The following is a 17,819-nucleotide window of genomic DNA, read 5'->3' as shown; positions in this document are numbered from 1 at the left end:
CAGGATTTAGCCAGATTTTAATAGAATTACAAAAATTGGACGAAGCTTATATTCAATATCTATTCTATTTGCACGCAGACCCTTTTTGAAATGATTTGCAATTAATGACAGACAATTATCACACAAGTACTACAAATACGATAAAGAAATTAGATTTTATCAGCTCAGCTGTGAAAAACAAAAAAAGCTTTGCATATAGATTGATATTGTGCTTCGTATTTAATCAAGTCGCATCATAGTAATGGACTCGGACGAAGCATTGAATTATTATTGGCTCATTAATATTGTTGCCGAAATACATAAAGAACACAAAACAATGAAGCGAGCAATTAATACTTATGTAGCACAAGTGAATTACCATACATATTAGTACGTAAATATTTGTCATTCTGACGTGCAAGTTATATCTCCAATAATTCGAATCAGCAAACAATAGTTCTCGGGTAGAGCGGCAGAAAAAGTGATTTGCTCGCAAGTATTTGCAATGAACTTGGGCATCGGAACAACGATATCAACAGTGATTAACGTCATGGATGAGAAAACAGCGGAAATTCATATAAGCTAGTCAACTTGCGTTGCTGTAAGAATAGTTGCTGATATTAATACTATTTTTACCAACAAATCAAAATATATGCGTAGATCATTTATAGATTATGAAGTTATTTAAATGTTATGCATTGTGAAATGGTTAACGATAATATTTTGGCTTGACAAACGGCATCTTGGTGATCTTTGCCGGCCTCTTAACGCCCCTAATCTCGATCAACACGTTATCACCCGGACTCAACTTCTTCTTGTCCGAATTATTAATTGCCGACACGTATCCCATCGCAATGTTGTAACCAAGCGTAGGCGACGGGCAGCCAGACGTGATCCTGCCAATCTCGGTCCTGCCATCTTCAGCAAAAACTTTCGCGCCTTCCCGTGCTGGCGGGCCGGAAATCAACTTAAACCCGACCCGATGTGGCCTCTGGTCGGTAGCTGTAGCCTCGAGATGTTTGCTTACGGTATCAAACCCGTTAAATCCACCTTCCGCCAAGCGCCGCTTCCCTAGGATGAACCGCAATGACGCATCCACGGGCGTCGTAGTCTCATCAATATCATTGCCGTACAAGCACAGCCCAGCTTCCAATCTTAACGAGTTTCGGGCCGCCAATCCAATAAGCCGCGTGTCCGGCACGCGGTTCAACAGTTGCTCGGTAAAAGACAATGCGTGGGCCGGCGGCAGCGAGATTTCGAACCCGTCCTCACCGGTATATCCGCTTCGCGAAACAAAATATGAGTTTCCACCAAAATTAACAAATGCAGTTCTTCCAAATTTTAAATCCGACAAGTTTTCATCAGTCAGCTTCGCCAATGAGGTTGCTGCCTTGGGGCCTTGCACGGAAATCAGGCCCCAGCCTGCAAGAACTTCATGATCCACACTACCAGGCAATGATTCTAATGAGGACCGCAAAAACGCAAGATCCTTGTCCTTGCACGCAGCATTTGTAACTATGTAATACTTATCCTGACCTAACTTTGCTATGATGGTGTCATCAAGAATGCCGCCTGTGCGAAGCATTAACGCGCTTAACTTCCAACTAGACGGTTCCAGTTCGATTAAATCTGATGGTGTGATCTGTTCTAAAAATTTGGTTGCATATTTTCCAGAAAATCTATATATATCAAATTCAATCTGTTAATTTTAACCAATTGAAAAAATAAATAAATACAAAAAAAATAAAGGTATTTGGTATCACGCACACGTGCTGGCACATATGAGAAACGTCAAAAATGCCGACACTTTGTCGCACCCAATTATGCGATTCAATATGTGACTGTTCCGCATAAATCATAGGCATACTGTAACCCGCATATGGCACCATCGTAGCGCCATGAGACAAATGAAGATCATATAACGGCGTTTTCAATAGTCCATCATCGGTTTGCGACGCAAACGTTCGGACGATCTTGGATGGAATTTTAAAGCAGTTCTTGAATCGACTAATGATGAGCATTATTTTTTTGTTTTCTGTAATTAAAATGGACTAAGGTATTATTTGGTCTAAAAGACAAAGAAAAACAAAGGTGTGTTGAGATGTATATAACTAGTAAGTGGATCATAGCGGGCAACAATGAAATGGCTGAATAAGCGTGAATGTGGTGGTTAGCTAATACAATTGATTAATTGTCAAGGTCACATGATGCACCACGTAATGAAACTTTGTTTTTTAATGCATTGTTCAATGACAAATGAAAGCTTTGCTTTGAGCCTGAAAAAAAAAAGACGGTATATATCATAGTAATACATATAGTCATTATAAACGGATAAAGAAATTTATTTAGGTTTCTTTTGTTTTGCCTTGACCTTGTGATTATTATACTCTAGAGTTTTTTCTGGTTTTAAAGTCTCTCTATAGAACCTATAGAACAGTATCCTGATAAGGTACAGGCTTATAAACTAACTGTATGTCACAATAGTCTGCCGAGGTTTTTAAAATATTATAGCATGGATTGATTAAAATCGTTCATCGTTTTTTTTTTTTTTTTACGGGATTTAGTTCCATTGGGATTTATTCCAGTGCTGAAGAATCCATTGTAGAATCATATAATGTGATTGATTCAACGTGAATGCCAGATAGTAAATTATAGAATAAGAACTGATACATTACACAATACCACACGTGTAGTTGAACAAAAAGTTTATTTCCCAGGCATTTAGAGGCCAACTTCATTATTATTATCATAGGATACTTTCTACTAGTCACATTTTGCACCAAATATAGCGAACGACTGATCCAAACTGACCATATTAATAATTTATGTTCTATTCACTAATACATGCATCCAACGCCCATGACCAACTATGAACATATGTATGAATATATGTATATGGCCCAACTTCTAAAACCACTGGCTTACTCAGCATACAAAGAAGACCAAAAAAAAAACAAAAAAAGAATCAAAAGAAGAATTGATTAAAAGAATGCCGACAACCGCTAAGTGAGTCATTTTCTTGAAAAAAAAAATTGCATACAAACACCGCTTCAAAGAGATAATCAAGTTAAGAAAATGGCAAGCAAAATGACAGTCAAAATAACTGCCAAGATAAGAAGCAAGCAACATGACTTGTTTCTGGTACTCTTTTGATATCTGGAAGCTTTTGTTAATTCAGTGGATGCATTCTGCGTGGACACGGCCACGTTCGTGATATTGGACTCAATGTTATCAATCATAACACCTTGCTCAGTGACCATGGTTCCCAAATCTCGAAAAATCTCGTTCAGTTCGGTAATACCTTGCTCAATACCCTGGATTTCCAATTCCCGTTCCGCAATTAATGAATTTTGAAAATCTATTTCCTCTTGAGCAACAATATCCAATGTTTCTTGCCGTTGTGACGAAACTTGCTGCTGTCGCTGCTGTTGTTGTTGCCATGGCTGTTGCACTTGTTCTTGAATAAGTAGCTGCTGCTGTTGCTGTTGCTGTTGCTGTTGCTGTTGCTGTTGAAAACCAAATTCTGGACCTTCCACACCAGGCGAAAGTAATTGACTGGATCCTGGTAGGTGTGACTTGGCAGCAATCACAAACTGTCGTTGCTTTTCAACTGACTGCCGTTGCACGGATTGAAAATCTGCTAGTAATGAAGCGAACTCGCGTGATACTTTCTGCTGCGTGAACCGCTGCGATGGCGTCACGTCGGTCCATGCTTGCAAGAGCTTGACTTCGTCACCAATCGTCTTGCATAATTCACGAGTATCATCCGTAAGCTTGGTCACTCGTTCTCTCACGTCATGTGAATCCTTTTTCGTGCCCACCACGGCCAGTAGCCGGTGCAAGGTCGAGATGTTCGACGTCAGCGTAAACAACTGATTTGAAAGCCGGTTCGCGAGCTGGTCAAATTCAGGCGAATCTGAATATCCACCACCCCCACCACCTCCATAGCCACCTTGAGGCTTGGATGACAAAAATGACATTATGTTTTTGGAAACCTGTTCACGAAACACAGAAGACGAGATTTTGTGTCAGAAATGTTATTTATTGGAAGTTGTCCCAAATCGGCCGTTGATTGGATTGCCGCTTTAGGCAGATAAGAAATAAATTCACAAACTTAAAACATAATATGGCATATCCGCAAGTAAATATTGCGCAATAAAGTATGACACGCCGGTAAAAGGAGATTCAATTGATAATGCCATGAAGAGCAAACAATTAAACATGTCGTCAAAAATCTGGTTTTGCATATAGTAATAAATGTACTTTAAATTTGTCGATCAATAGGCATATGTGTAAGTCGATTTTCCAGCTGTTTCCTGGATTCACCCACTTCGCGCGCTCAAATCAAATGTATAGACCAACGTTTACAAAAGAGATCAACTCATCTTCGTGAACTTAAAAACTGGAAAATTCTACTCAGATATTTAGCATTGGATTATATTTTTATTTGTTGGTATTTTTCTATTTTTGTAAAAAAAATGAGCGCTTTCGAGGTCGCAAAATCACCTATTCGTCGCGCCACGGCTGCCGATATACCCCACATTCTGGTATAGCTTGAAGTTACCATGGTTAGGTTTTAACTAAAGGTCAAGCATTTAGGGATTTATTAGAGAACTTGCAGAGTACGAAAATGAGCCGGACAAGGTTCTAGCAACAGAGGATTTGTTGGCAGAGACCCTTTTCGGTTCAACCCAGTACGCCAAGGTACTGATCGCTCAAGACGACGACGGGACGCCGACCGGATTTGCGCTGTATTTTTACAATTACTCGACTTGGAATGGCAGACCTGGCATATACCTTGAAGATTTGTACGTGCAACCGAAATACAGGCGCAAAAATTTTGGGACTTTGTTGCTATATGCGTTGGCGGGCGAGTTGAAGCAAATCGACGGCAAGAGGTTGGAGTGGTCGGTCAGTATACATCATTTACATAGATTGTGTTATAATATTTTTCGTTTTTCTTTTTTTTTTTTTGCTTATTTTTTTTTAATAGGTTTTAAAGTGGAATACGCCTTCAATTGAATTTTATAAATCTCTTGGTGCAGTGCCGTTAGACGAATGGGACACGATGCGAATAGACGGTGATCGGCTCACCAAGCTGGCAGAAAAGGCTCCATTCATTGGTTTCTAATTAACTAAATTGGTTAAAATTTTTCGAATGATATTTGTTTTTGCTATAAAATTTATATAACTATATATATTACTTAATATTTGTGAACTCACATGAAACTCTGAGAGCGTGATTAAAACGTACGATTAAACTATGGTCGAACATTCCGAGAGAATTTTCAATTTTTTTTTCCATTAATTTTATGTGCTTAAATGACAATTTTTCAAAACGTGCCAAAAACAAAATAAAACAACAATGGAAAAAATATGTCCTTATAAGGATTTGATTGATTGTCCACTAAATAAGTCAAGTTTTCTGTGCCCCTGGATGCCCAATTTTTACTTTTGACCGCTTCGCTAAGCGCTTCAATTCAAAAGTCAAAACTGCATATTTTTCATTATTTATATTATTCTAAACAATAATCATCATTTATATTTCTTTTTATAAAGTAGTGATTAGTATTAATGAGCGTTGTAAGATCAAGCTAAATTACCTGCGAGAGCTCTAATTTAGGAAGCGTACAAGTCACGTGCCAGGACGGACTGTTATCTTCAATCTTAAACGATCGCCTGCGGGCTGAACCCGGCATTGCTGATAAGGGACAAATCAAATGTGTAAGCCTTACGTCGCCAGCGTTCAACTTCAGATTCCAAAATTTATAATAGTTATATACGTATTAACAAGAATATAGTAATTCTAGTTTTATTGTTGTGACACAATATGTGATGTCGCATCCTTTTTTTATCAGGGAGAGGACGTAGATAAACTCCGTATATAATATGACCCTTTAGCACAGTCTAAAAAAGCCCAATACGCCACATGTATAAATTTTTGACCAAAAATACCAGACTCTACACGTTGTAATTTTTCACCTTTTATGGTAATTTCTGGAGACTTCAATACTCACAAAACTTTGGTTGAGTTGAACGACTGTTGCAACGGTAACTTGGTTAAATGGCCGCCGACAACTCAGCTGAAACACTTTCAGTTTTTTCTGATTATGAAACCGATCTTGAAAGAGGGAAAATTACAGATTCACCAAGAGAGAGTTCAGAACACGATGCAGATTCAGCACCGCTACTTGCCCGGTCAAATACGTCAACCACGGCTGCATCCGAAATTGCCCATTCGGGGTTAAGTCTAACAGAGACAAACAAAACATCACAAGCGCCTGTTGAGCAACTTGGGATTTTGGATCGATATTTAGCTTTATGGATTTTTTTGTCTATGGTGATTGGTATTTCTGTTGGGTTTTACTATCCACATCTCGGTGTCGAATTGGAAAAAGGCGGAATTGCTGGAGTTTCGATACCAATTGCTGCCGGTCTTCTTATCATGATGTATCCGATAATGTGCAAGGTCCAGTTTGAATCTTTACACAAGCTGTTAACGGTAAAAGCTCTTTGGACACAGGTAGCAATTTCATTAGCAATCAACTGGATAGTGGCGCCCCTCGTCATGGTCGGCCTGGCATGGATATTCTTGCCCGATAGGCCTGAACTTAGGGAAGGATTAATCATGGTCGGCGTCGCCAGATGCATAGCCATGGTCATGATCTGGATTGAATTGTCGGAAGGAGACGCGGATTACGGCGCCATCTTAACCGCGGTAAACTCACTCCTGCAAATGATCCTGTTTGCACCCATGGCCATGATTTATATAAACGTTATTGGCCAATCACCCGATCATTTGCAAATCTCATACACAGTCGTGGCAAAGTCAGTGACCGTGTTTCTGGGCGTCCCGCTCTTGGTCGCAGTAATCACTCGGATAAACCTGCGTGGCAGCCGTGTTATGACCGCGCTGACGTACGACACCACGTTCATTGGATTTTTGGAACCTTTCTCAACCTTGGGCTTGCTTTTCACGATCTTGATATTATTTGCATCTCAGGGTCATAGTGTAATTTTGCAGTTAACCTCTGTGTTGCGTGTCATGGTCCCCATGTTCACGTATTTTATTCTTCTGTTTTTTGGAACACTGTGGCTTTGCCATAATTTAGGGTATTCATACAAGATTTGCTCTGCCCAAGCATTCACGGCTGCGTCCAATAATTTTGAACTCGCAATCGCTGTCATTGTGTCGTTTTACGGCCTGTCCAGCACACAAGCTTTGGCCGCAACTGTCGGGCCTTTACTTGAAGTTCCGGTCCTGCTGTCATTTGTGTACATATTACAGCACTTCAAAGACAAGATTCAATGGGGAAAAATTGGTAGCAGTAGTACATAGCGCTTACATTCATAAAAAATAGATAATCATCGATTTGTTAAAATCGTTAAATCTCTGATAGTTATGCGGTACAATTGTATTTATTGTACGCATGCAGCATACTCGACATTGCACCACTAAGTAAACCAACGTACTAGTTACTGGACAAATTGTGATTTACGTAATTTAACGTTTTCAAGTCAGTAATTTTTGCAGGTTAGGGCAAAGTGGTACCGTTGAACGTAACGAATTATGTAAGGTTCATTCCAGTTCACGAAATACATTTGGCCTGAGTATCTACGTAAATCGATCTCAAAAGTATTGACGTTTTTTTGCACGGAGAAGGGATTTGATGATTGAACAAGCACAGATTTTAATTTTCAATGGTCTAAGCACGCCGTAATTTCAAAATTGGGGAATATAAAGTATTTTTGGGCGGAATCAAATCTCATTCGGTTTTGAGCGAGATTGGCAAAGAATAATTGTGCCCATTATTCAGAACAGATATTGTGTCTTGATCTGTTTTAATTTTTTTTTTTTTTTTTTTTTAAATTTGCAATTCTTGCTGGACTGGCTTGAATCTATTTCTATGATCATGTCTCATAATGGAAACAAAGCGGATATTCAGAATGCAAAGGCAAAAGTAAGAAGCATGATCGAAGTCGTTAGTACCATTTCAAGCTGACAATGTCAATTAGTTGGTAGAATCTTATAATCAAATTTTGGAAGAGTTTTCTACAGGTGGAGAACTTAAGAATGTTGGAAATTATTCTGTTTCGAGGCTTATTGGAAAAGGTAAACTTGATCATCTCTTAATTTCTTTTTTTTTTTTGGTAATGTTTTTGCTTACTTGCGTGATAATGTTTATTAGGCAGCTTTGGCAAGGTATTTTTAGCAACGCATAAACTCACGGGTACAAAAGTTGTTCTCAAATCAGCACAAAAATCAGACCTCAATCTTGCCAGGGAGATTCATCATTACAGAAATCTTCTTCATCCACATGTTGCACGATTATATGAAGTTATCGTAACTGAAAGTTTAGTATGGTTGGCGTTGGAATATTGTCCCGGGGACGAGTTGTACACATTTTTGATCAATAAAGGAAAGCTCTCAATCGAACAAGCACAGCAGATTTTCAGTCAGATCTCTGGCGCAGTAGCTTACATTCATATGAAAAATATTGTGCATAGAGACTTAAAGTTAGAGAACATTTTATTGGATAAACGTCAAAGCGTAAGGAATTATTTTTTATTTTTTATCTTTTTCTTCATCTTTATCTTTTTCTTTTATCTTTATCTTTATCTTTATTTTTTATTTTATTTTTTTTTTAATTTTCGAGTCTAACCGGTAACAGGCGAAACTATGTGATTTTGGGTTTACTCGAGAATGTGAACCCAAACGACTACTGCAAACATTTTGCGGAACCATATGCTATGCCGCACCAGAGATGGTCAAGGGCGAAAAATATCATGGCCAGGCTGTTGATGTATGGTCTCTTGGAATTATTCTGTATGCATTACTTTGCGGCGAATTGCCTTTTGATGAAGAGGATGAAGTTCAAACAAGAATGCGAATTTCAAACGATGAACCTGAATACCCGACCTACTTGCCTGACGAAGCATTGTCTCTACTAAAATCCATGTTATCCAAACGACCATCAGCAAGGCCGTCGGCAGTGGACATTTTGCAGCACCCATTTTTGGCTGGTCATAGCTCACCGCAATTATCGTTATTAATGGTTCCCGATCCTGTACCGTTCACTACCAGACTAGAACGCGATTTGTTGGATAGATTGAGGCATGCATATATTGATATTGATGCATTGAAAGAGAGTGTTATTAATCAGAAATGTGATAACCTATCAGGTTGGTGGGTATTAGCCCTCGAGAGAGAACAATATTACTCCAAAAAATCGAGAAGGAAACGACGAGCAGAAAAGTACAAAAAACTGGCTGAAAGCTCACTGAGCAAAAAACATAGCGAACCTGTGGTTCACAAATCTTTAGCAAAAGAACAAGTCGGCGAAAATAAGACTCGCTTAAATACTGCAGAGGGAAAATCGGCAGAAAATTTGAAGACGGGCTTGGCCAATCAGCCTTCCACTAAAAATGGTGTCAGCTTATCATCAGTGTTTGGATCATTAAAGGGTTGGCCCTTTCTTAAGTCACGTAATAAACAATTAGCCTTGACGTCTTCAGATGAGGCAACCATGGGTTCGAAGAGGTCTTCAATTAAATCGTTTCTTATGCTGAATGGTACGTCAAATAAATTGCGCATAGCAGCTTCGGGTCAAAGCAATAATACTGGTGAAAAAAGTGAGACAAGCAATGCAATTTCATCGACCAATGGTGACTCTGCTGCTGATGCGTCTGCTACCAGGATCATTTCTGACCAACTTAAATTGAATGGTGTTGAAGAAAACCTGGAGTTGCAAAGCGATGACGTGACTGCGGAGTTGAAGGATAATCTGCCACAGCGCGGTGTCAAAAAAATTGCAATACCCCATCAAAGCGCAGGATTATACAGTACGGATTCGATTTATTCGACTTCGAGAGATCGCCATTCTTCTCCAGGATCGGCTTACTTGCCTCGGATCGGTCGCAACTCAACTTCTTCATCTGTTTCGTCATTGCGGTCGTCTTCGAAGCCAAGGCCAACGCTATCGCGAGCTTCGAGTACGTCTAGCAACATGTCGGTTTCGTCACACAATACTTCGACCAGATCGCCAAGAACAAGTTTTAAATATCTGCCTTCAACTCCAAAGATTGATCGTTTTGACAGGTCATGGACCACGTCTCGAGGCCGCCAGATATTCAATCGCCGAAGTAGTTTTGATGAAGACAGTATTAGCATAAGCGGGTCTAGTACGACGTCCAGAAACCGGCCAATTATTGCCGAAAACTCAAATTCCGACTTGAGGTATAATATTGCTCCATCTTCTCGGACTAGTAAGATAAGCCGGACAAAAAATGGATATCATGATGACGCAGCTTTTGTGGGTCCTAACAGCCCATTCGTGGCATACTCTAAGCGACGGCGGATACCGTTTGCGTTCGAAAGAGGTAGGAAAGGCAGCCCGAATAGTAGAGCAGTTAATGATCTTCCGCTAGTGGATGGCATTCGTTCCAGAGGCAAGGGCAAAAGTTTGTTATTAGCAAATGACAGTGAACCTCCTATAGAGGAAGTTGACGAGCCTGGAACTGTGGACGAAGACGCTGAATTCTCTGATGATGAAGAAGAAAGTCGCCGTCACAGTCTGCTGTAATATTCATTTGTGTATATATATGTGTGTTGCGTGTTTGATCAAATTACATGACCGCCATGGGATTGGTGATACATTATAAGGCTTGAGTTTTGGATTTGCGGAGTGGGTTACCTAAAGATAGTATTTTCATTTACTGCAATGAGTATTATCAAGTATTATCAAATCCCGTTTGTCTATGTACATTCTATCATTACAAAGTGTTACATCTTAACAATTTAAACAAAACTCCGACTCCGGTCCCTTGTAAAGTAATTTTTTTTTTTTTTTTTTTTTTTTTTTTGAGTAATCAATTAGATGCTGTCAAGCCGTCGTTGTCGTTGCGCAGCAGTCTGAGAGTCATTTATTAGCAAAATTACAGAAAAAGAGTCATTCAAACAACTTACCCAAGCTGCTTTGCATTCCTTATATGCATCAAAATACTCTTTACAATCGCGCCTGGCCGTCTTATTATTATATTTTGATCTGTCAAGGCAGTTCAACGACATTTGAGCAGTCAGCTTGCAAGGATCATAAAATTTTCCATGCACTTTTCTAATAATTTCAAAACCTTAGATTAGTATTCTCTAAATTGATGCATGGCAATAGTTTCTTACGATGAAATTGCGACGTTATGCTTGCTTGCGTCCGGATCATCAGGGTACATCTTGTACGGATCGGTTTCGAATCGTTTCAAGATCGCTTCTGGACTTTCGTCCGGATCCAGTCTAGCATTATTCAAGGACTTCAAACCTGACCTTGCCTGCTGCTTTTGTGACTCGTCGGTCGAACCTGTAGCTTGTGACATTTTTTTTTTTTTTTTTCAATCCGGAAAGCGGATCTTGTGGGTGTGTTGGATATTCAACAATTTCAATTTCCCCGATTATTCGCCCGTTACGCACAAATGCCGGGTAAAGTAATTTTCAATATCTCGTAAACCGCGAACGTAAATTAGTTGAGTTTAAAGGGAAAAAAAAAAGCTCTCGAATGAAGACAATCTTGAACGGAGCATAAAAAAGACTAATCAGTGTTACGTTTTGGTCACAGAAAAAAAAAATTAATCGTTAACTCCAGAGTTATTTTTTCTTTTGAATTGTATATAATATTGCAAACATGTCCCGGTCATCAAGCATAGTTGGCAGACTAATTTCAGGCCGACGTGCGATTTTCACCAACAGCAGTGCCAGACCTTTGTTTCAAACTCGAGGGATCCACCAAAAGCCTGTTTTAACGAACGAGTCACAATTGGAAAAAAACGGAATTTCTGGGTTATATAGCGACAAGCAATTCAAGCTCGCATGGGTTGATTATCAGAACTATCTTGTCAAGCAATTAAACAAAAGGGTGCAAGGTATTGTGCAAATTTGAAGAAAGAATTTTAAATAATTAATAATTTAATTAAACTAAATGGGGTTTATTTTTTTTTCCTCTAACTTGATTAGATACTGCTCATGAGAACCGAACAGCATTCCAAACAATCTTAGCAACTGCCAGACATGCAAACCAAGTTCCGATTTTCAACTTTGCCTCACTGGCCCACAACAACCACTTCTTTTTCGAATCTTTGGTGAGTTATAAATTAATAAATTAGTTTTTGTTATCATTTGACTGACCATAAAAAAAAATGCAGAAAAACAATGGAGATAACGAGAAATATACTGGTCCGGGTGCACTTACGATCGAGAGAATTAATGATTCGTTCACCAACATTAACGAATTGAAGGATCATTTTAAGGCCGTCGTTGAGGCAATTTCTGGAAACGCGTTTGTATGGCTGATTGAGTCACCATCGCTCGGCCTTTACATCGTGCCGACTTACAATGCCGGAACCCCATACGATTTTGCCCGTCAGCAATCAGTTGATTACAATTCGCCAATTGAAGTGAACTCGATCGAAGGATTGAAAGCTAATCAGGAAAGTCTTCGATCGAATCCCAAGTACAGCCCTGAATGGCCGCTTCCCGTTTTGGCCATTAACGTTTGGGAGCATGCTTACCTGTTGGATTACGGATTTGATGGCAAGGCCGAGTATTTCGAAAAGTGGTGGAAGTCAATTGATTGGACTGTCGTCGAAAAGAGATTGACGCCGGCTCATGTTTCCAAACTTAAGAAAGTTTAATTTATACATGACAACTTTTTCCAGCATCTTTTTTTAGACGTTGACAGAAAGAAAGAAAGAAAGTAAGAAAAATCTGGAGAAGTTTTGTTGCGTTCTTCTGATATATGTAAATATATATAACATATATATTGTATAAATGATATTACACCAATTATATTATAACTTTTTATCCTTTTTTTAATATCTATCCACTCGTAAAATACAAATCATAACACTTCTAAACGTATAGTATACAAAACAACTACCAAAGTACAAATTTTTTTTTATTCAGATGCTTGTTCTAATCCTGTTCCTCTGTTAATCTGTACCTTTTTATCTTCTCCCGCACTGACAATCCCAACATCCTTATTCCACTCTACGCCGAAAACTTTGGTCTTTTCGGCACCTTTGGCTTCTCTAGAAATAACGTATACGCTCTTCTGAGCCCTAACATCCCATACCCTAACTGTCCCATCATAACTGGCACTCGAAAACATGTATCCACTCTCGGGACTGGGACTTAGCGACACGACAAAGTTGGTATGACCATTCAATGTGCTTGTGGTGGCAGAGTCTGCAGCAACACGAGGGTCGTGCAATGTGACGTGACGTGCTGAGCTGCCACAGGCCAGCAGCGAAACGGCAGGCAGGGCCGCGATCGACAGCAGTGAAAACGACGTTGTCCGCGTGTCAACTAACGCGGACGTGACGAGATCCCAAGTTTTGATTGTATGATCAAGTGATACAGAGTAACCCACGGTGGCATCTTTTGCGTCAAAAATAACACCGGTAACGGGTCCGGTATGAGATTCCATAAGCGCCAGCGGGCCCTTGGACGGCTGAGACTCTGCCTTTTTCCTTCTCTTGCCGCTGCCTATTTCCCGTGATGACAATCCAACAGTCGCGGGAGGTGCTTCGTTGTAGTTTGTCGTCCACAGACCTACAAGATTATCCGCGCCAGCTGACAGGATCCTGGAAGTGACATTATTAACCGCAATGTCATCAACTGTGCTCTTGTGTCCGGTAAAGACTCTGGCTGATCCAACTGCCTGGATCGCATCCTCATCTGCGTCGGCAAGTTCACTCGTAACAGGCGTTCTCCATAATCTAATAGACCTGTCCATGCCAGCCGATACGATTTTCCGATCATCTAGCCAGCGCACAGTTTTCACAGGACCGGTGTGTCCAGAAAATTGGTGAACAACATGGCCAGATGTATTCCATGTTCTAACAATGCCATCGTAACATCCAGACACTATAGGAGCAGGCGTGCCTAGCGTCTGAGCAACCCGAGTAACGTCAACAGATGAAACCCAGTCAGGGTGATTAAACGAGGCAAGGAAAGTCGGAGGTAAAATTGACCTGGTATATTCAAGTTTCAGAGTCTGTTCGGATGACAGGCCCTTGGAAGTAATATATTCTTGTAACGAAACTCGAAGGAGTTCGGAATCTACCAGAAAGTCGAACGGAATTGGCTTTTCTGTGAAGGATTTATTGACTGTTAGCACGACCCAAGTAAAAAAAATATTCTTCTGCTCATTAAAATAACACTTACCGGTAGCCAGTAAATGATTAACCACTTCAGATAAGCCATAACGTTTAAGTGACAAGGGTACTAAAAGAGGAACTTCAGGAACCGCGACGGACTCATCCCTTGTGGTCAAAGTGATTTTGATCTGGCCTTCTGACTCGGACGAGCTTGCAGAAAGAGGTGCCGTAGCAGAACTTGAATAGGCAGCACTTGCCATCTTTCAAAAATAAGAATTATAACCCCTCAGGCGTGAAATATTTAACGGTTTATTTTTATTTTATTTTTTTTTTTCTCCTTTCTGGGTGAAGGAAACGTATGGGATATATGCTCTATATGGAATTATACTTTGTCAAATGTCGAAAACTTTTTGTGAGTTGGCAGATGGTTGGGAGTTTTGTGAGTTTGTGAGTTGTGAGTTGTGAGTTGTGTGAGTGCGAAAGCGTGGGGCAGAGTTTTTAAGTCCACCGAATCAAGTTTTCTCACGACAAGAGATCATGGCCGGTCGTCAACGAGATTTGCCTGCCAAGTTTGCAACAGCGTCGTTTTTGCCATTTTTGAGGCCAAGATCGATGCCGTTTCGATTTGGTTCCGCTCGCAGCTCGCAGTTCTTGCTGTCGTCAACCGCACGCGATTCAAGCAGCAACGTTCACGCCCAGTTGGCCAGGTCTGCTTACAGATGCTTGCACTCTGGCAATGCCGGTAATTTTCGGATATTGAATCGCTTGAGGCAGAATAATGTGAATACTTACTCCTTGTTGGTCGCTCGAGCTTGTCGTCGGCGGACTTACTCCACTCAGGCTGAACAACCGCAAGCCAATACGAAACCAGCTGAGCCACTTGGCGCCAGGGCAGCTAGGCTTATAAAGAAATCGATTGAATATTCGTTTTATACTGGCATTGTTGCTTTTGGATTTGGCTTATCTGTAAGTCTTTTGACGATGATCTATCTCTACCAGTCATTTTTCATTTTTGTTTTTTTTCCTAATCTGTTGCACAGGGCCTGGTGATTTATTATTTATTTATTAATCTCATTTCGCCATCTGGAGATCTTCAAATTCAAAACAAGACATCCAATATTATCATAAAAAACCGTGACGTGCAAGCTCTCGTGGGAGCCAAAATGACTGTTCACGGCGAATCAAGCTCGAACAAGTGGTCACGCAACCGGCCGGTGGCTCTAACCCGAGTTATCGACAAGCGAGGGATCGAACACATCCTTATGAGATTTTATGTTGAAGGCGATCTTGGTGAAGGTACGGTATTAACCGAATTGACCAAAAATCCGGATGACTCGGCATTTCAGTATAAATATTTGCATGTCGTGGTCGGGGACAAGATCGTAAAGATTATTGAAGATCCACAAACGTTAAAGAAGCGAACAGAAGAGAGTGGTGGGATTAAATTTATGGGAGTGAAAATATGGCCCTTGGTTTCAAAACCAAGCAGTTGAATTTTGGCAAATATAAGTTTACAAGAACTACATGACCAATAATATGATGATTTCTTCAAACATTCAGACTATTTATCCAAATTTGAACTTGATAATTAATTTCTTTTGATACATTGTTTCAACTCATTTTTGTTTTAAAGGCATTGGTCTTATAGACTTTGAATGGTAAAGACAAGTTTTCTACACGTGTTCCAAGGTCCTAGCGTAGGCCGATTAGCCACAATGTCAAAATTAATCATAAATCAAATTAAATTCACTAAAAATACAGTACACAATATACAATACACAAAAACAAAAACAAAAACCGTGCTGCTCCATGTTATCCCACTCAGAATGAACCTACCAATCATAAAACCACAATACAACTCCAAATCATTTATGACCACGCATCGTTCCTATTGTACAAAATTTCCCGCCTAAATTAATTTAAATCTGACCAAAAAAAAAAAAAGCCCACACTAAAAGCTACTTTAAGTAAGTTGATTCAAAATGTGGAATCACTAAATGCGGCGTATAAATTCGATGTTGACGGCAAACCAATTGCTGATGTGGTACAAACTCTCGTGGTTGATTTACCATGCTGAATATTTGTAGCTGAACTAGCAGCCAAAAGATTGACAAATTTTCTGTATCCTTCAATAGAGTCATCCTCTAGCACGATCGAGTTCAGCACGTTAGTCGCTGGTGAAATTTCGGTCATACCAACAAGATCTTTCTTGGTAAAATGTTCGCAACCTCTAATGTCCAAGGTGTGAAGTCCGTTGGGACGATGCGTAAAGTACTTTATAAACCAGACCGCTTCTAACCCCCAAATAAATCTCAAATCAAGTCGCTCTAACTTATGACGCATGTCTGAACATGACAACAAGTAATCAATAGCATGTCCAGCAACCGCCAAGTTCCCGGACAGCATCAAATTGTTCAGATTGCTCATGTGATCAGAAAGAAGATAAACCGCGTGACTTGAGATACCCGTGAAGGCCAGGTTAAGTTCTTTAAGCGATCTGCAAAGCACGCGATTGTGCGTGAGCGAGTCAATAACCGTGGTATCTATATGAGTACCGTGAAAAGATACGTGTGACAGTGCTGGTCCGGCCACGGATAAAAACAAGGCAAGCGCACGTGTATTAACGCGTGAATAATTTTCCAGCTTGAATGTTTTGAGCGCTGGCAATCGTGGCGCATCAAAATTGTTAATTGCAACAAAATTTTTGTTCAAAATATCTTCAATTGAAAATCCGGTTACGCCGGCCAAAGTTCGCAGCACGCAGGTAATATCGGATCCGGTGAGGAAATGCGGGTTGCGAATGGACAAATGCTTAGTAAATTTTTGAATCATTAAATGCAACGATGAAGTTTTCGCGTTTCCATTCAGTTGATAAGACCGCAGATGCGACAGGTCAATTGTCGTCCACAACCGTGAATCCGACGATGCCGAATGCCACTATTTTTTCATTTTTTTGGAAATTAGCTGGACGCGTTCGAATTTACATTCAAGAACCAATCTTATGCATGGTTACTCACAGCTCTGCAAACTTGCGCACACGCTGCCAAGTGCTCGGGCTGAAGAAAATTGAATATGCCAACCAAACACTCATATGGGAGCCTTGACGCAGTCGGCGAGTTGAGCAATAGCTGTTCGCGACGGATCTCGTGCACGAGCGATGACGTAGTTACAGTCATGACACGCATTCAGGCTTTCCGTAGAACAGTTCCGTTTAGTTGTTGTTCCCTTTCAAACTCTTCTCGTCACGCTTTAAATTAACTAAAACGTGAGCAAGATTGTTTTTTTCTCACAGTTGGAAGAAAATGCCAAAACAAAGAAATATGGGAAGCATCAGCAGTGTTTGTTTTGATAATTCAAAACCGGAGCGGTTAAAGCAAATAAAGGGCTAGGGCACATCACATGACTGGCGGTACGAGCACCTTATGAATTGACATTATTTTGATTTCTGGTTAAGCTCACGCAGAAACAGAAAACAAGTTGCGATTCTACTGAATCAAGGTGGAATGCATTTTCATAACTTTTGACGAAAACTGTTATTGTTTTGCTTTTTTTTGGCGTTGTGCTTTTTCCAATTTAAATTTTTTGTTTTTGTTTTTGTATTTTTCCATTAGTTGTGGGTGAATGGCTCCTAGAAAAGGCACTATTCATGACAGTAGTAGTGGTTGTATGTTGGGTTTGTTACTTCTGCACGGCAA

General features: G+C 40.1%; 10 protein-coding genes across 10 annotated transcripts; 5 read left to right on the top strand and 5 right to left on the bottom strand.

Annotated features, from left to right (window-relative positions):
• Positions 1 to 688: 688 nt before the first annotated feature.
• Positions 689 to 2,000, bottom strand: V1514DRAFT_344889 (uncharacterized protein; the record flags this gene model as incomplete). The annotated part of the gene is made up of 2 exons (XM_066929207.1): positions 689 to 1,658; positions 1,747 to 2,000. The coding sequence occupies 2 exons, from the start codon at positions 1,998 to 2,000 to the stop codon at positions 689 to 691; spliced, it is 1,224 nt and encodes a 407-aa protein (XP_066781147.1).
• A 661-nt stretch (positions 2,001 to 2,661) lies between these two features.
• Positions 2,662 to 4,121, bottom strand: V1514DRAFT_337497 (t-SNARE). The gene has a single exon (XM_066928684.1). It carries the CDS (start codon positions 3,957 to 3,959, stop codon positions 3,042 to 3,044), a length of 918 nt encoding a protein of 305 aa, XP_066781146.1. The 5' UTR covers positions 3,960 to 4,121; the 3' UTR covers positions 2,662 to 3,041.
• Positions 4,122 to 4,185: 64 nt separating this feature from the next.
• Positions 4,186 to 5,197, top strand: V1514DRAFT_337496 (acyl-CoA N-acyltransferase). Its single transcript, XM_066928683.1, has 3 exons — positions 4,186 to 4,526; positions 4,579 to 4,890; positions 4,973 to 5,197. Exons 1-3 carry the CDS (start codon positions 4,458 to 4,460, stop codon positions 5,108 to 5,110), a joined length of 519 nt encoding a protein of 172 aa, XP_066781145.1. The 5' UTR covers positions 4,186 to 4,457; the 3' UTR covers positions 5,111 to 5,197.
• Positions 5,198 to 5,729: 532 nt separating this feature from the next.
• V1514DRAFT_337493 (sodium bile acid symporter family-domain-containing protein) lies at positions 5,730 to 7,472 on the top strand. The gene has a single exon (XM_066928682.1). The coding sequence runs from the start codon at positions 6,044 to 6,046 to the stop codon at positions 7,316 to 7,318; it is 1,275 nt and encodes a 424-aa protein (XP_066781144.1). The 5' UTR covers positions 5,730 to 6,043; the 3' UTR covers positions 7,319 to 7,472.
• A 120-nt stretch (positions 7,473 to 7,592) lies between these two features.
• V1514DRAFT_337491 (kinase-like domain-containing protein) lies at positions 7,593 to 10,791 on the top strand. The gene is made up of 4 exons (XM_066928681.1): positions 7,593 to 7,940; positions 7,996 to 8,092; positions 8,169 to 8,530; positions 8,652 to 10,791. The coding sequence occupies exons 1-4, from the start codon at positions 7,887 to 7,889 to the stop codon at positions 10,560 to 10,562; spliced, it is 2,424 nt and encodes an 807-aa protein (XP_066781143.1). The 5' UTR covers positions 7,593 to 7,886; the 3' UTR covers positions 10,563 to 10,791.
• V1514DRAFT_369809 (uncharacterized protein) lies at positions 10,636 to 11,410 on the bottom strand. The gene is made up of 3 exons (XM_066929960.1): positions 11,156 to 11,410; positions 10,946 to 11,093; positions 10,636 to 10,891 (listed from the first exon to the last, which is right to left on the bottom strand). Exons 1-3 carry the CDS (start codon positions 11,344 to 11,346, stop codon positions 10,853 to 10,855), a joined length of 378 nt encoding a protein of 125 aa, XP_066781142.1. The 5' UTR covers positions 11,347 to 11,410; the 3' UTR covers positions 10,636 to 10,852.
• Positions 11,411 to 11,510: 100 nt separating this feature from the next.
• Positions 11,511 to 12,825, top strand: V1514DRAFT_337484 (mitochondrial 37S ribosomal protein mS42). Its single transcript, XM_066928680.1, has 3 exons — positions 11,511 to 11,889; positions 11,981 to 12,105; positions 12,169 to 12,825. The coding sequence occupies exons 1-3, from the start codon at positions 11,652 to 11,654 to the stop codon at positions 12,655 to 12,657; spliced, it is 852 nt and encodes a 283-aa protein (XP_066781141.1). The 5' UTR covers positions 11,511 to 11,651; the 3' UTR covers positions 12,658 to 12,825.
• Positions 12,753 to 14,496, bottom strand: V1514DRAFT_298884 (WD40-repeat-containing domain protein). Its single transcript, XM_066925503.1, has 2 exons — positions 14,192 to 14,496; positions 12,753 to 14,116 (listed from the first exon to the last, which is right to left on the bottom strand). Exons 1-2 carry the CDS (start codon positions 14,382 to 14,384, stop codon positions 12,921 to 12,923), a joined length of 1,389 nt encoding a protein of 462 aa, XP_066781140.1. The 5' UTR covers positions 14,385 to 14,496; the 3' UTR covers positions 12,753 to 12,920.
• A 143-nt stretch (positions 14,497 to 14,639) lies between these two features.
• On the top strand, positions 14,640 to 15,900 carry V1514DRAFT_337480 (TIM21-domain-containing protein). Its single transcript, XM_066928679.1, has 2 exons — positions 14,640 to 15,090; positions 15,165 to 15,900. The coding sequence occupies exons 1-2, from the start codon at positions 14,662 to 14,664 to the stop codon at positions 15,615 to 15,617; spliced, it is 882 nt and encodes a 293-aa protein (XP_066781139.1). The 5' UTR covers positions 14,640 to 14,661; the 3' UTR covers positions 15,618 to 15,900.
• V1514DRAFT_311878 (uncharacterized protein) lies at positions 15,843 to 17,454 on the bottom strand. The gene is made up of 2 exons (XM_066925806.1): positions 17,142 to 17,454; positions 15,843 to 17,061 (listed from the first exon to the last, which is right to left on the bottom strand). The coding sequence occupies exons 1-2, from the start codon at positions 17,307 to 17,309 to the stop codon at positions 16,102 to 16,104; spliced, it is 1,128 nt and encodes a 375-aa protein (XP_066781138.1). The 5' UTR covers positions 17,310 to 17,454; the 3' UTR covers positions 15,843 to 16,101.
• Between the last annotated feature and the right edge of the window lie 365 nt (positions 17,455 to 17,819).

The sequence above is a fragment of the Lipomyces japonicus genome (genome assembly GCF_038497905.1).
Source record: "Lipomyces japonicus strain CBS 7319 unplaced genomic scaffold V1514scaffold_60, whole genome shotgun sequence".
In the NCBI taxonomy this organism is placed as follows: domain Eukaryota; kingdom Fungi; phylum Ascomycota; class Lipomycetes; order Lipomycetales; family Lipomycetaceae; genus Lipomyces; species Lipomyces japonicus.
Note: the sequence above shows the minus strand (reverse complement) of the source record. Positions and strands in the feature narration are given on the sequence as shown.

Bases quoted from the DNA above. Each gene is read 5' to 3' on its own strand.
- V1514DRAFT_337496 (XM_066928683.1), top strand. From the start codon at position 4,458: ATGAGCGCTTTCGAGGTCGCAAAATCACCTATTCGTCGCGCCACGGCT. The intron at 4,527-4,578 runs GTATAGCTTGAA...TCAAGCATTTAG, and splicing joins CCGATATACCCCACATTCTG to GGATTTATTAGAGAACTTGC. The intron at 4,891-4,972 runs GTCAGTATACAT...TTTTTTTAATAG, and splicing joins GCAAGAGGTTGGAGTGGTCG to GTTTTAAAGTGGAATACGCC.
- V1514DRAFT_337493 (XM_066928682.1), top strand. From the start codon at position 6,044: ATGGCCGCCGACAACTCAGCTGAAACACTTTCAGTTTTTTCTGATTAT.
- V1514DRAFT_337480 (XM_066928679.1), top strand. From the start codon at position 14,662: ATGGCCGGTCGTCAACGAGATTTGCCTGCCAAGTTTGCAACAGCGTCG. The intron at 15,091-15,164 runs GTAAGTCTTTTG...TCTGTTGCACAG, and splicing joins CTTTTGGATTTGGCTTATCT to GGCCTGGTGATTTATTATTT.
- V1514DRAFT_369809 (XM_066929960.1), bottom strand. From the start codon at position 11,346: ATGTCACAAGCTACAGGTTCGACCGACGAGTCACAAAAGCAGCAGGCA. The intron at 11,094-11,155 runs GTAAGAAACTAT...TGAAATTATTAG, and splicing joins CATAACGTCGCAATTTCATC to AAAAGTGCATGGAAAATTTT. The intron at 10,892-10,945 runs GTAAGTTGTTTG...AATGACTCTCAG, and splicing joins AGGAATGCAAAGCAGCTTGG to ACTGCTGCGCAACGACAACG.
- V1514DRAFT_337484 (XM_066928680.1), top strand. From the start codon at position 11,652: ATGTCCCGGTCATCAAGCATAGTTGGCAGACTAATTTCAGGCCGACGT. The intron at 11,890-11,980 runs GTATTGTGCAAA...TAACTTGATTAG, and splicing joins ATTAAACAAAAGGGTGCAAG to ATACTGCTCATGAGAACCGA. The intron at 12,106-12,168 runs GTGAGTTATAAA...AAAAAAATGCAG, and splicing joins ACTTCTTTTTCGAATCTTTG to AAAAACAATGGAGATAACGA.
- V1514DRAFT_337497 (XM_066928684.1), bottom strand. From the start codon at position 3,959: ATGTCATTTTTGTCATCCAAGCCTCAAGGTGGCTATGGAGGTGGTGGG.
- V1514DRAFT_337491 (XM_066928681.1), top strand. From the start codon at position 7,887: ATGATCATGTCTCATAATGGAAACAAAGCGGATATTCAGAATGCAAAG. The intron at 8,093-8,168 runs GTAAACTTGATC...AATGTTTATTAG, and splicing joins TTCGAGGCTTATTGGAAAAG to GCAGCTTTGGCAAGGTATTT. The intron at 8,531-8,651 runs GTAAGGAATTAT...AACCGGTAACAG, and splicing joins TATTGGATAAACGTCAAAGC to GCGAAACTATGTGATTTTGG.
- V1514DRAFT_311878 (XM_066925806.1), bottom strand. From the start codon at position 17,309: ATGCGTGTCATGACTGTAACTACGTCATCGCTCGTGCACGAGATCCGT. The intron at 17,062-17,141 runs GTGAGTAACCAT...ATGAAAAAATAG, and splicing joins GTGCGCAAGTTTGCAGAGCT to TGGCATTCGGCATCGTCGGA.
- V1514DRAFT_298884 (XM_066925503.1), bottom strand. From the start codon at position 14,384: ATGGCAAGTGCTGCCTATTCAAGTTCTGCTACGGCACCTCTTTCTGCA. The intron at 14,117-14,191 runs GTAAGTGTTATT...AATCCTTCACAG, and splicing joins TAATCATTTACTGGCTACCG to AAAAGCCAATTCCGTTCGAC.